We start from the raw sequence: 13877 nt of genomic DNA, 5'->3' as shown, positions 1-13877 counted from the left end.
TCTCCCCGAGACCCTCCAGTGGGCCGGCTGGCCTCGTTGGTGGGAGGAAATGGAAGTGAGAAATGGCATTTACCTGTTTCTGCTTCCTGGGTAGGAAAAAGGAGATTGTGGACAGTAGGAGCTGGGCATCCCCCGCCCCTCACCTCTTTCTTTCTCCCTCCCACTGCCCTTTTCTCGTGCCGTGTATTGGCTCCATCCGTGCTGCCGTATTCCTGCCGCCGATCCCGGGAGCTGAGGTCCTGAAAGGCGCTTTCCCACCCACCGACTGTCGTATTTCCTACTCAGGGGGCCTCCGTTCCTCCAGCCGGCGACTCTCGCTGACCTGGCGAAGGGGTGAGGGCACGAGGGCTTCAGCTAGCCCCAATCCCAACCACCTGCCCCCAGATCCTCGGGTAAGTGGAGAGAGGGCGATCCCCTCCCCACTCTGCGCCTGGGTTGTCGCTGCCACTCTCCTCCCCGTGACCCACGCCCTCGGTGCCCCTCTCAGCGGGCTCAGCTCGGGGAGAAGGCGGGAGTTCGGTCCCGGGCAGTCTAGCCGTGGAGGATGGTGGCGCGAACCATCCCCGCGGAGCTCCGGTTGACCTAACCCCGGGTCGGGGCCGTTACCATGGAGACAGGCAGCTTGGGTTCTGTTGGGTGCCGTGGCGGGATGGTGACGGCGGTTCCCGGCTGCGGCGATACATTGGGCCGGGGAGGGTGGCTGGAGGGCTCTGCCTGGGATTTAAGGAATAGGGTGGCCTTCAGCGGTCAGGAGAAGGAGACCTCGGCCCTGCCCGGGGCAGGAAAGGGCGTCCCTCCGGTGACGAGGAGTGGCCTGAAGCCCTCCCCTTCCCCAGGCTCCAGGACCCGGCATGGCCCCTAAGAAGAAGAAGGTGGCCGTGGCGGGGGCCAGGACGGTCCTCCCTTGGGGGGAAGCGGGCGAGCCCTTGCTGGCGGAGCGGGTCCAGTACCTGCAGCAGGAGAACGCGGCGCTGAGCGAGCAGCTGAGAACCTGGCTGGCCCAGGTGAAGCGCATGCTGTGGGAGAACGAGTTTCTGGACTGCGAGGCGCAGCGCATCCGCGAGGAGAACAAGCTGTTCGTGGCCTACGTGGGCATGCGGGCCCACCGCTGCCAGGCCACCGTGGTCACCCTGGACGGCCAGTACCGCCAGGAGCTGGGCCTGCTGCGGGGCCAGCGGGAGGAACTGGAGGCCACGTACCGGGACAAGGAGAAGGAGGTGCGGGCCCAGCTGCTCGACATGGAGTCGCGCTTCGCCCAGATGGCCCGGGAGGTGTCCGAGCTTCAGCCCTACAAGGTGCGGCGGGGGCAGCCGGGCAGTGGGCTGGACGTGCGTCAGGCGAGCACTGGGAAGAATGCGCTCCACGTCAAATTCCCAACCGGGTCTTTCCCTGTGCTGTGCACACAGTATAGTGCCTAGTCAATACGGTTCCTACCGCTGCCATTCGGCAGGGACTGGGAAGCCAGGCGGAAAGGGAGCCTGCTGTAGGGGTCGGAGGTGATGTCTTGGGCTTCCTGGAGAGAGCCGGAGTAGGGGAGGGGGACGGTAGAGTCCTCGGGGGTTTGGAGGTCCGGTGAGGCTGGCGTTCAGTGGCTCAGATAACCTAAGCCTCCGACCCTGCACCCATCCCCAAATCTCGGCTGTGATCGCCCTCTGAACTCTTGGACGGCAACTCCCGGCAGCCCTGTGGGCGATTAGCCCCAAACGGTGCCGTTCCCCCAGAGTCGGGGCCCGGACTCGCCCCCAGTCGGATTTGGTCCCCAGCCCGGGTCTGGGGGCGGTGTACGGGTTGGGGGGTGTCCGTGGGCTTGGGGCCCCAGGGGGATGGAGAGAGGAAAAGAGGCCAGTCGGGTGAAATCCAGAAGAGCAGGCAGGGCTGTCAATCAATCAATCAATCGTATTGAGCGCTTACTGTGTGAAGAGCACTGTACTAAGCGCTTGGGAAGTCCAAGTTGGCAACATATAGAGACAGTCCCTACCCAACAGTGGGCTCACAGTCTAGAAGGGGGAGACAGAACAAAACCAAAGATATTAACAAAAGAAAATAAATAGAATAGATATGTCGAGACCGACGCGGTGTGACCTGGTAGATAGAACATTCATTCATTCAGTCAGTCGTATTTATTGAGCGCTTACTGTGTGCAGAGCGCTTGGGAAGTACAAGTTGGCAACATATAGAGACGGTCCTTAGGTCTCACAGTCTAGAAGATAGTGATGGCATTTATTCATTCATTCAATCGTATTTATTGAGCACTTACTGTGTGCAGAGCACGGAACTAAGCACTTGGGAAGTACAATAATAATAATGATGGCATTTATTAAGTGCTTACTATGTGCAAAGCACTGTTCTAAGCTCTGGGGAGGTTACAAGGTGATCAGGTTGTCCCACAGGGGGCTCACAGTCTTGATCCCCATTTTACAGATGAGGTAACTGAGGCACAGAGAAGTGAAGTGACTTGCTCAAAGTCACACAGCTGACAATTGGCAGAGCTGGGATTCGAACCCATGACCTCTGACTCCAAAGCCCGGGCTCTTTCCACTGAGCCACGCTGCTTCTCTCATTGGTAACATATAGAGACGGTCCCTAGGGCTCACAGTCTAGAAGATAATGATGGCATTTATTAAGCGCTTACTATGTGTAAAGCACTGGTCTAAGCCGCTGGGGAGGTGACAAGGTGATCAGTATGTCCCATGGGGTGCTCACAGACTTCATCCCCATTTTACAGATGAGGTCACTGAGACACAGAGAAATTAAGTGACTTGCCCAAAGTCACCCAGCTGACAGTTGGCGGAGCCGGGATTTGAACCCATGACCTCTGACTCCAAACCCCGGGCTCTTTCCACTGAGCCCCGCTGCTCCTCAACGTGGTAGAACGTGGTAGCCGGAAGGTCATGGGTCCCAATCCCGGCTCTGCCGCTTGTCCGCTGTGTGACCCTGGGCAAGCCGCTTCACTTCTCTGGGCCTCAGTGACCTCATCTGTACAAATGGGGATTAAGTCTGCGAGATCCACGTGGGACGGGGACTCTGTCCGCCCCGATTCGCTTGCTGTTGTAGTAAGCGCTTACTGCCTACCATGCTAACGATGGTTATTATCGTTCCGATCGTCAGGCCCTGCAGCGGGAACAGCAGGCCCGGATCCGGGGGCTGGAACGACAGCTGCTCCAGGCGCGCCTGGAGCACACGCGCCAGATGCACCACATCAAGAGCCGCTTCCTGGAGACCAAGGCGAGCCGGGAGCGCCAGGCCCGCCAGCAGATCCACGCGCTGGCCCGGCGGGCGGAGCGGGAGGCCGTGCGTGCCCTCATCCAGCACACGCAGGCCATCAAGGCCGAGAACAACCACCTGCGGCAGGAGCTGCTCACCCTCATCAACCGAGCCCGCCTGCTCTATGACGCCCGGCAGGAGCTGCGGGAGCAGCGGGAGCTGCTCCGGTGGGAGAGCGGCTTCGGGCGGGACCTGGCCCAGGCCCACGGCTGGCTGCACCGAAGCCCCCGCCCGGACGTCGACCCTCCCGCTCCGCCTCCCCCAGCCCGGCCTCCGCCCGCCCTTCCCGGGCGAGCGGTCCGGCCCCCGGGGTCCCGCTTCCGACCTGGAGCGTGGCAAGGAGGAGAAGGAGGAGGAGAAGATGGCACGCTAAGGGAGAGCGCCCTTCCCGGCCGTTAGAGCCGCAGAGGCGGGGATGCCAATAAAGTTCTCTACTGTAGAGCATGTGGATGGTGATGGGGAGACACGGGGTCCAGGGGAGGCCCAGGTTTGGAGGAAGCTCGGGCTGTGGAAGAGGGAGAGTTAAAGGGCAGCGGGACAACCTGATCACCTTGTAACCTCCCCAGCGCTTAGAACAGTGCTTGGCACCTAGTAAGTGCTTAACAAGTGCCATCATCCTTATTCCTCTAGACTGTAAGCCCGCTGTTGGGTAGGGACCGTCTCTATATGTTGCCAACTTGGACTTCCCGAGGGCTTAGTACGGTGCTCTGAACACGGTAAGCGCTCAATAACTACGATCGAGTGAATGAATGAAGCCAAGGAGCCGTAGAGTCAGAGGGAGGAAAAGGGCCGGGATAGGGTGTGGTGACCAGAAGGCGTTTTCTGGAGCTGGGTCTGGAGCCGGGGAGCTGGGCTCCTTCCGTGGAGTCTGGGGACCGCTCGACTCCTGCGTCTGGGAGTGAGAGTCTGCGGAGTGGAGGCTCCAGTGAGCGGGAGCTGGTTTGGAGCCCGCAGAGAGGGAAAGGAAGCTGACTGAGCGTGGAAGAGTCGGCAGGGAGGGGTGTGGAGGCTCAACACTGGGGGACACAGGCCCTCTGACCCCACCCGTCCCCACAATCTCCCAGGGGTTTCTGCAGAGCCCAGGTCAGCTGAGCGAAGGCAGGAGGGGAACTCGGGGGACGAGGAGTCGATGGGATGGGGCAGCTCCTCCCCACCATAATTATTATATTAATGACGGTATCTGTTAGGTACTTACTATGCGCTAAGCATTGGGGTGGATCCAAGCAAATCAGGCTGGGGGGACACAATCCCTGTCCCGCGCATTACTCACCATCTCAATACCCATTTTTCAGACGAGGGAACCGAGGCCTGGCAAAGTGAAGCGACTCGGCCAGGGTCACGCAGCGGATAAGTGGCGGAGGTGGGAATTAGAACCCGCAACTTTCTGACTCCCGGGATGGGCTGTGTTCCGTCCTCTGTGTCATGCCCCTGCTTCTCCCGGTCCGGCTTCCCCCCGGCTTTGCAAGCCGGGTAGGGACCGTCTCTATCTGTTGCCGATTGGTACTTCCCGAGCGCTTAGTACAGTGCTCCGCAGGCATTAGGCGCTCGATTAATACGATCGAATGAATGGAAGGAGCAGAACGGACTGAATAACGCTTTATCTGGCTCTGTCCTGCAGGCCCAGCCCCCCTCGCCCCTCCCGCTGCTAGTTTAGGGGAGCAGTCAGTGCGGGGAGGTTTTGCAGCCCCCTGCCCCGGCTGAGAGGGCCCGGACCTTATTGGACGGGGAGGAGAGCCCCAGGAGGCTCTGGGTCCCAAGGCCTCGTCCCAAAAGCCCCCCGGCCTTGCCGAAGTCACACAGGAGGTGGGAGAAGGGGAGCCGGCGGGGGGCCTGCCCGGGGTCGGCTGCCGGGGCTGGCATCCGCTGGGGAGAGCGTCTTCCAGTTGCCACCTTGGAGGCGTCCAGCTCTGTCTCCCTGGTCGCTGGACTCTTCTCGGGCTCGCCGGCACCGGTGCTGCGTCCTGGGGGCTGGCCCCCTTCCTGAAGTCCTGCCACCAGCTGCTCCTCTGAAAATAATAATAATTATTATCATGGTAGCGTGGCTCAGTGGAAAGAGCCCGGGCTTTGGAGTCAGAGGTCACGGGTTCAAATCCAGTCTTCTAGACTGGGAGCCCACTGTTGGGTAGGGACCGTCTCTCTATGTTGCCAACTTGGACTTCCCAAGTGCTTAGTACAGTGCTCTGCACACAGTATGCGCTCAATAAATACGATTGAAGAAGGAAGGGTAGGGATCGTCTCTATATGTTGCCAACTTGGACTTCCCAAGCGCCTAGTACAGTGCTCTGCACACAGTAAGTGCTCAATAAATACGATTGAAGAAGGAAGGGTAGGGACCGTCTCTATATGTTGCCAACTTGGACTTCCCAAGCTCTTAGCACAGTGCTCTGCACACAGTAAGCGCTCAATAAATACGATTGAAGGAATGAATGAATGAAATCCCAGCTCCGCCACTTGTCAGCTGGGTGACTTTGGGCAAGTCACTTCTCTGCGCCTCAGTTACCTCATCTGTAAAATGGGGATGAAGACTGTGAGCCCCTCCGTGGGACAATCTGATCACCTTGTAACCTCCCCAGTGCTTAGAACGGTGCTTGGCACATAGTAAGCGCTTAATAAATGCTATCATTATTATTATTATTATAATGTGCTTACTATGTGCCAAGCACCTTTCTAAGCACTGGGGTAGATACAAGCTAATCCGGTTGGACACAGTCCCTGAAAGAGCCCAGACTTTGGAGTCAGAGGTCATGGGTTCAAATCCCGGCTCCGCCAATTGTCAGCTGTGTGACTTTGGGCAAGTCACTTTACTTGTCTGCACCTCAGATACCTCATCTGTAAAATGGGGATGAAGACTGTGAGCCCCCCGTGGGACAACCTGATCACCTTGTAACCTCCCCAGCGCTTAGAACAGTGCTTTGCACATAGTAAGCGCTTAATAAATGCCATCATTATTATTATTATTATAATTACAGGGGACTCACAGTCTTAATCCCCATTTTACAGATGAGGTAAGTGAGGCACAGAGAAATGAAGTGACTTACCCAAGGTCACACAGCAGACAAGTGGCGGAGCCGGGATTAGAGACGCTAAGAGAAGCAGCTCGGCGTAGTGGATACATTCATTCATTCAATCGTATTTCTTGAGCGCTTACTGTGTGCAGAGCACTGTACTAAGCGCTTGGGAAGTACAAGATGGCAACATATAGTGATGGTCCCTACCCAACAGCACAGGCCTGGGAGTCGGAAGGTCATCATCATCATCATCAATCGTATTTATTGAGCGCTTACTGTGTGCAGAGCACTGTACTAAGCACTTGGGAAGTCCAAGTTGGCAACATATAGAGACAGTCCCTACCCAACAATGGGCTCACAGTCTAAAAGTCATGGGTTCTGATTCTGACTCCGCAACTTGTCTGCTGTGTGACCTCGGGCAAATCACTTTACTTCTCCGTAATTCAGTTCCCTCATCTGGAAAATGGGGATTGAGCCTGTGAGCCCCACGTGGGACGGGGACGGCGTCCAACCCGATTTGTTTGTATCCACCCCAGCGCTTACTACAGTGCCTGGCACACAGTAAGTGTTCAACCAATGTCATAATAAGAATAACGAGACACAGATCAGGCAGTGGCCGGGGACTTCCCGGGTTTGGCGCTGCGGGGAGGGACCCGTGATCCTCCACTGGCTGAGCGTGCCGCCTTTCTCCCCCAGCTCCGCGCTGGGCATACCTGGTGCGGCGCTGAGGATGTTGTAGAAGAGAGCAGAGGTGGCGGGCAGCATCCAGCAGTGCGTGGCCACCTGCTGCAGGCCCAGTCGGGCCCCGGGCTGTAGTTGCAGGAGCCCCTGGATCAGATCCTGACACTCTGGGAGCAGGCCAAGGGGGGGAAAAGGAGGCTAGAACGGCCCTTTCCTTTCCCCGGAGCTCCGGGCTTCCCAAATCCTCCCCAAGTTACACGGCTTTCTGCTCGGGGAGCCCCCCAGTTTCCCCCCCAACCCGCCCCTTATCCTACCAACCCCAACCCCGGGTACCGCAGGAGAGGGAGGGGCGGAAGGTGAGGCGTTGGCGCATCAGGCGTAGCATCTTGTGGGGCTGCAGGTGTTCCTTGAAGGGCAGCTTCCCCGTGACCATGGCGTACAGGATCACCCCGCTGCGGAGGAACCGGCCGGTCAGTGGGCCGGGGTCACCCCCCCTCTCCCTCTAGGATTCTATTTATTTTGTTAGTGTGGTTTTATTCTCTGTCTCCCCCTTTTAGACTGTGAGCCCACTGTTGGGTAGGGACTGTCTCTATATGTTGCCAACTTGTACTTCCCAAGTGCTTAGTACAGTGCTCTGCACACAGTAAGCGCTCAATAAATACGATTGATGATGATGATGATGATGACTGTCTCTATATGTTGCCAACTTGTAGTTCCCAAGCGCTTAGTACAGTGCTCTGCACGCAGTAAGCGCTCAATAAATGATGAGCGTGGCTCAGTGGAAAGAGCCCGGGCTTTGGAGTCAGAGGTCAGGGGTTCAAATCCCGGCTCCGCCACTTGTCAGCTGGGTGACTTTGGGGCAAGTCACTTAACTTCTCTGGGCCTCAGTTCCCTCATCTGTAAAATGGGGGTTAAGACTGTGAGCCCCATGCAACCTGATCACCTTGTATCCCCCCAGTGCTTAGAATAGTGCTTTGCACATAGTAAGCGCTTAACAAATACCGTTATTATTATTATTATTACAGTGCTCTGCACACAGTAAGCGCCCAATAAAATACAGTTGGTTGATTCCTAATCCCCTTCCCTTTTGAGCAAGGCCCAGGCCTCCCGGTCACTCACAGGCTCCAAAGGTCAGCCTGCTCCCCGTTGTACTTCTTGCTCATGAGGATCTCGGGGGCTGTATAGGCCACGGACCCGCAGAAGGTACTCAGCAGCGAATTCTTCCTGGCCGAGCGGCTGGCGAAGCCGAAGTCTGAGGGGACGATCGTTCGGGAGGTTGGGGGGCCGGCAGGTTTTGAGGGAGCAGGGGAAAGGGGGACAACTGGGCTCTCGGGCCCAGGAGGGAGAGGAGCCCGTGGGGCTGGGTGGGCGATGGCGCTGGGGTGAATCTTAATCCTCTGGATTCACGGTGTCGTTGGGAGGAGAGGGAGAGGGGTGACCTCCCCCCAGTTCTCTGAAAGAAGAGTCCCATCCTTGTTGACGAGGGGCAGCTGGGGACCACTCCACCGCTACCTGGTGCCATCGCCCCCGACACCTCCAAACCCCCGTGGCCCAGTGACCCGTTATCACCGGGACTTCCCCTGCCTCCTGGCAGAAGGAGAAAGTCCAAGCCCCAATTTATTTTATTTTGTTAGTATGTCTGGTTTTGTTCTCTGTCTCCCCCTTTTAGACTGTGAGCCCACTGTTGGGTGGGGACTGTCTCTAGATGTTGCCAATTTGTACTTCCCAAGCGCTTAGTACAGTGCTCTGCACACAGTAAGCGCTCAATAAATACGATTGATGATGATGATGATGAGAGGGAGGGTAAGGCCGGGGGTCCACTCACCGGTCAGTTTCAAAAAGCCACATTCGTCCAACAGGATATTCTCGCACTTCAGGTCCCTGGGGCAGGAAATGGGTGGGAGAGACAGGTTTTTTTTTAATTATGATCATTATTTGTAGTGGTATTCGTTAAGCCCTTACTATGTGCCAGGCACTGTACTAAGGGCTGAGGTGGATACAAGCTAATCATTTCGTTCCAAACGGAGCCTTGGTTTACTGATGAGGTAACTGAGGGGCAGAGAAGTTAACTGACTTGCCCAAGATCGTATGGCAGGATTAGAACCCAGTTCCTCCGACTCCCAAGGCCCATGCTCTTCCCACTAGGATACGCTGCTTCTATGGTTGGGATAAAGCTGGGGCCGGGAGGAGGAAGGTAGGGAGGCAAGTCATGGGGGGAGTGGAAGGGAAGGGAAGGGGCAGGGGGCAGGGGATTTCCTCTAGTCCAACCCAGCCACTGATGAGTTAATGGGGGAGAGGAGTTATAACAATAATAATAATAATGATGGTATTTGTTAAGCGCTCACAATGTGCCAGGCACTGTTCTCCGCGCTGGGGTAAATGCAAGATAATCAGGTTGGGCACAGTTCCTGTCCCACAGAGGGCTCACAGTCTTAATCTTTTAGACTTAATCTTTTAGACTGTGAGCCCACTGTTGGGTAGGGACCATCTCTGTATGTTGCCAACTTGTACTTCCCAAGCGCTTAGTACAGTGCTCTGCACACAGTAGGCGCTCAATAAATACGATTGATTGATTGATGGATCAATCGCTGTGTGGCTTTGGGCAAATCATTTAACTTAAATGGGGATTGACTGTGAGCCCCACATGGGACAACCTGATGGCCTTGTAATCTCCCCAGCGCTTAGAACAGTGCTTTGCACATAGTAAGTGCTTAACAAATGCCATCATTATTATTATTATTATTACTTAACCTTCCTGTGCCTGTTTCCTCATCTGTAAAATGGGGATTGACTGTGAGCCCCACATGGGACAACCTGATCACCTTGTAACCTCCCCAGCGCTTAGAACGGTGCTTTGCACATAGTAAGCGCTTAATAAATGCCACCATCATTATTATTATTATTCTCAGTTACCTCATCTATAAAATGGGGATTAAAACTGAGCCCCACGTGGGGCAACCTGATCACCTTGCACCTTCCCCAGTGCTTAGAACAGTGCTTGGCACATAGTAAGCGCTTTACAAATGCCCTTATTATTATTAACCCCCATTTTACAGTTTAGAGCCCTGAGGCCCAGAGAAGCGAGGTGACTCGCCCAGGGTCACGCAGCAGGCAAGTGGCGGAGCCGGGATCGGAACCCAGATCCTTGATACTCCCAGGCCCGGGCTCTGTAAGTTGCGGGAGGGGGCCCAAGGTTGGGGCCGGGCCAGCGGGCCCGGGCCGACGCCACTCTCACCGGTGGACGATGCCCGAGCCGTGGCAGTGGGCCACGGCACTGACCAGCTGGCGGAAGAGCCGCCGGGCCTCCTCCTCCTCCAGGCCCGGGTACCGGCGCCGGTCGGACGTGGTGTTGATGTACTCCAGCAGGTCTCCCCGCGGGGCCAGCTCCAGCACCAGGTAGGAGCGCTTGCTGTTCCGGTAGGTCTCGTACAGCTGTATCTGCCATGCCCACCACCGCTAGCATTGCCCACGGCCCCTGGGCTTCCTTCCATCCCGCACCTGCCCACCCCGTGCCCGGGGTTGCCAGCAACATCGTTTTGACCCGCAGTTTCGGGGACAAGTGTCATAAATCCCAAACTGTGACTAGTTGGGTAGGGACTGTCTCTCCATTTTGCCAACTTGTCCTTCCCAAGCGCTTAGTACAGTGCTCTGAACACAGTAAGCGCTCAATAAATACGATTGATTGATTGATTGATTGACCGTCTCTCCATGTTGCCAACTTGTTCTTCCCAAGCGCTTAGTACAGTGCTCTGCGCACAGTAAGTGCTCAATAAATACGATTGATTGATTGATTGATTGACCGTCTCTCCATGTTGCCAACTTGTCCTTCCCAAGTGCTTAGTACAGTGCTCTGCACACAGTAAGCGCTCAATAAATACGATTGATTGATTGATTGATTGACCGTCTCTCCATGTTGCCAACTTGTCTCTCCCAAGCGCTTAGTACAGGGCTCTGCACACAGTAAGCGCTCAATAAATACGATTGATTGATTGATTGATTGACCGTCTCTCCATGTTGCCCACTTGTCCTTCCCAAGCGCTTAGTCCAGTGCTCTGCACACGGTAAGCGCTCAATAAATACGATTGAATGAATGAATGAAACTGAGCCCCCCTTTTCCTCTCCTCCTTCCCCTCCCCACAGCACCTGTATATAATGATGGCATTTTATGAAGCGCTTACTATGTGCAAAGCACTGTTCTAAGTGCTGGGGAGGTTCCAAGGTGATCAGGTTGTCCCGCGGGGGGCTCACAGTCTTGATCCCCATTTTACAGTTGAGATAACTGAGGCACAGAGAAGTTAAGTGACTTGGTTTCAATTGACTCCTAGTTGCCCGGAGCTTGGATTAAGGGAGGAGTCACTTGGGGTCGGATAGGAGAGAGGAAAGTAACTGCAAGAAGTCGGGGGGCCTGGCCCAATTCCTCCCTCTGAAGCATTCCGGTGTTGGCCATCCCATCCCTCTCCTCAGGCAGACTTCTCCGATAATCCCCTCTGTCCTGAGGACTCAGGGGGGTCCGAGTTCTGCCCCGAACCCTTCCCGAAGAAGGGAATCCTAATGAGGTGTGGCTGAGGGCTCTTGAAGGAAGGAATCGGTCCCCTGGGTTGAGGCTGGGGAAATGGCCTGCCCCTCTGGTCCCCCTCCCTCGGCCCCTCGCTCCCTTTCTCCCCGGATCTTCAGCTCACAACGTTGAGGTGCTTGTAGGTGGCATTGAGAGAGTAGATCTCTCTCGGGAGGAACTTCTGGGCGAACTCGACTGGGGCCTCTGCCATGGAGATGATCTTAATGGCCACCTGTCGGAGTGGGGGAAGACAGAGAGATGGAGAAGGGAAGGAGTCGCCCGAGGGTGGGAGTGGGTCCCCCATCCCTCCGCCCTCACCGCTTCCTGATCCTCCCTCCCGCCTTCCTACCCTTCTTTTCTGCTTCGTCCCCCTTTCATCCCCCTTTAGCCCTTGTTGTGTGGTTGACCTCATCTACCATTGGGAACTCAAGGGCAGAGGTGAGGTCCTCCTGTATGATTTAGCACTCTCCTCTTCACCACTCTAGGGACACCCTCACTCTTGCTTCTCAGACCCACCCAGCCCTCCTACCTCCACCCCACAGAAGGGGCCGGAGAGGCTTGGACCTTTTCTAAATGAATCATGGGGGTTAGGTCTTTGGTTTGGCCTGGATGCCCTCCCTCCTCATATCCAACAGATACTCTCCCCACCTTCAAAGCCGTAGTGAAGGCCCACCTCCTCCAAGAGGCCCCCCATTTCCGCTTCTCCCACTCCCTTCTGCGTCGCCCGGACTTGCTCCCTTTGTCTTTCTCCCGTCCCAGCTCCACCGTACTTTTGTACGTATCTTTAACTTCTTTATATTAATGTTGTCTCCCCCTCTAGACTGTAAGCTCATTGTGGGAAGCGAGTGTTATTTATTGTTATACGATACTCTCCCAAGCACTTAGTACAGTGCTGTGCACACACTAAACGCCCAATAAACACCACTGACTGACTTTCTGACGCTGACAGAGAGGTCTCAGCTTGCCCCCCGCCCTCTCCCTAGGTAGTCTAGACTGTAAGCTCCTGCAGGCCAGGGATCATGTCCGGCAACTCTACTGTATTGTACTCCCCCAAGCGCTTAGTCTCTGCACCCGGTCAGTGCTCAGTAGACACCACTGCTTGGCAGATAGTCTGGCCGTGGCAGAGAGACTCGAGCAGCGTGAATTTGCGCGGCTGGGGTGTCAGGGCCAGATGTCAGGCTGGGAAGTCCCACCCTCCTCTTCCATCCATCCATGCCACGGAGGATGCCCAGCCCCTGGATCTCAGGTGATGGGAAGGGAGAAGGCTGCCCTCACCATGGTGTGCCGCTTGGCATGGAGGTCGGCGGCCAGCTTGGCGTTCTGTCGTAGCTTGTCGTGGGTGGCGTAGCCAAGGTAGACCTTGGAGAAAGCCCCCGAACCGATCTTCTTGGTCGAAAGCAGGTAGCCACTGTCCTTGCACTCCCGCACCTGGTCCATAAACGTCCTGTGGTCCGACTCGCGCTTGCCTCCGCTCCTCATGGTCTCGGGACGGGGGCGGAGGGTTGTGCTCATCACCCAGTGGGCAGCGGGCAGCTCCGAAGAAACCGTTAGGGAGCTCAAAACAGGGGCCTGCCCCCCGGAGTAGTGGGAAGGGGCTTTGTGTGGATGGGGGATGGGGGTGGCGGGACCAATCGCAACAACGGCTCCTTGGGAGTTTGGGGACTTCTCAGTGCCCAGAGGAGACTGGGTACTTGCTTGCGCTGGGAAAAATCCAGGCAGGCAGAGGGGAGGGGGAGAATTCTAGAATGGAAGCTACATCTGCCGTTCCAGAATCCGCCGCATTGTCTTTTCGGCCCACAGAAAACGGTTACGTTGGGCGCGGGACTGAGTCCAGGGGCCTACGTGTCCATGTAATAATAATAATAATGATGATGGCATTTATTAAGGCCTATGTGTCAATGTAATAATAATAATAATAATAATAATAATAATGGCATTTATTAAGCGCTTACTATGTGCACTGTCCTAAGCGCTGGGGATGACTTGTTAGTTTGACAACTTGTACTTCCCAAGCGCTTAGTATAGTGCTCTGTACACAGTAAGTGCTCAATAAATACGATTGATTGATTGATTGATTGATTGGGGAAGTTACAAGGTGATCAGGTTGTCCCACGGGGGTCTCACAGTCTTAATCCCCATTCTACAGATGAGGGAACTGAGGCCCAGAGAAGTGAAGTGACTTGCCCAAAGTCACCCAGCTGACAAGACTGGGAGCCCACTGTTGGGTAGGGACCGTCTCTCTATGTTGCCAACTTGTACTTCCCAAGCGCTTAGTCCAGTGCTCTGCACACAGTAAGCCCTCAATAAATACGATTGAATGAATGAATTGGCGGAGCCGGGATTTGGACCATGAACTCTGACTCCAAAGC

General features: G+C 55.8%; 2 protein-coding genes across 2 annotated transcripts; one reads left to right on the top strand and one right to left on the bottom strand.

The window, feature by feature from the left end:
* Positions 1 to 51: 51 nt before the first annotated feature.
* On the top strand, positions 52 to 3707 carry CCDC166 (coiled-coil domain containing 166). Its single transcript, XM_038760654.1, has 3 exons — positions 52 to 392; positions 837 to 1295; positions 3109 to 3707. The coding sequence occupies exons 1-3, from the start codon at positions 63 to 65 to the stop codon at positions 3661 to 3663; spliced, it is 1344 nt and encodes a 447-aa protein (XP_038616582.1). The 5' UTR covers positions 52 to 62; the 3' UTR covers positions 3664 to 3707.
* Positions 3708 to 4854: 1147 nt separating this feature from the next.
* Positions 4855 to 13209, bottom strand: LOC119940331 (testis-specific serine/threonine-protein kinase 5-like). The gene is made up of 8 exons (XM_038760547.1): positions 12784 to 13209; positions 11633 to 11740; positions 10189 to 10391; positions 8779 to 8834; positions 8073 to 8205; positions 7287 to 7405; positions 6986 to 7120; positions 4855 to 5270 (listed from the first exon to the last, which is right to left on the bottom strand). Exons 1-8 carry the CDS (start codon positions 13018 to 13020, stop codon positions 4927 to 4929), a joined length of 1335 nt encoding a protein of 444 aa, XP_038616475.1. The 5' UTR covers positions 13021 to 13209; the 3' UTR covers positions 4855 to 4926.
* Between the last annotated feature and the right edge of the window lie 668 nt (positions 13210 to 13877).

This window comes from Tachyglossus aculeatus, chromosome 18, assembly GCF_015852505.1.
Source record: "Tachyglossus aculeatus isolate mTacAcu1 chromosome 18, mTacAcu1.pri, whole genome shotgun sequence".
In the NCBI taxonomy this organism is placed as follows: Eukaryota; Metazoa; Chordata; class Mammalia; order Monotremata; family Tachyglossidae; genus Tachyglossus; species Tachyglossus aculeatus.
This window is presented reverse-complemented; position numbering and strand designations above follow the sequence as displayed.

Excerpts from the sequence above, each read along its gene's own strand:
- CCDC166 (XM_038760654.1), top strand. The coding sequence starts at position 63 with ATGGCATTTACCTGTTTCTGCTTCCTGGGTAGGAAAAAGGAGATTGTG. Across the intron at positions 393-836 it reads ACCTGCCCCCAGATCCTCGG|GCTCCAGGACCCGGCATGGC; the intron begins GTAAGTGGAGAG and ends CCCCTTCCCCAG. Across the intron at positions 1,296-3,108 it reads CCGAGCTTCAGCCCTACAAG|GCCCTGCAGCGGGAACAGCA; the intron begins GTGCGGCGGGGG and ends TCCGATCGTCAG.
- LOC119940331 (XM_038760547.1), bottom strand. The coding sequence starts at position 13,020 with ATGAGCACAACCCTCCGCCCCCGTCCCGAGACCATGAGGAGCGGAGGC. Across the intron at positions 7,406-8,072 it reads CAGGCTGACCTTTGGAGCCT|CGGGGTGATCCTGTACGCCA; the intron begins GTGAGTGACCGG and ends GTTCCTCCGCAG. Across the intron at positions 7,121-7,286 it reads CCGCCCCTCCCTCTCCTGCG|AGTGTCAGGATCTGATCCAG; the intron begins GTACCCGGGGTT and ends GCCTGCTCCCAG.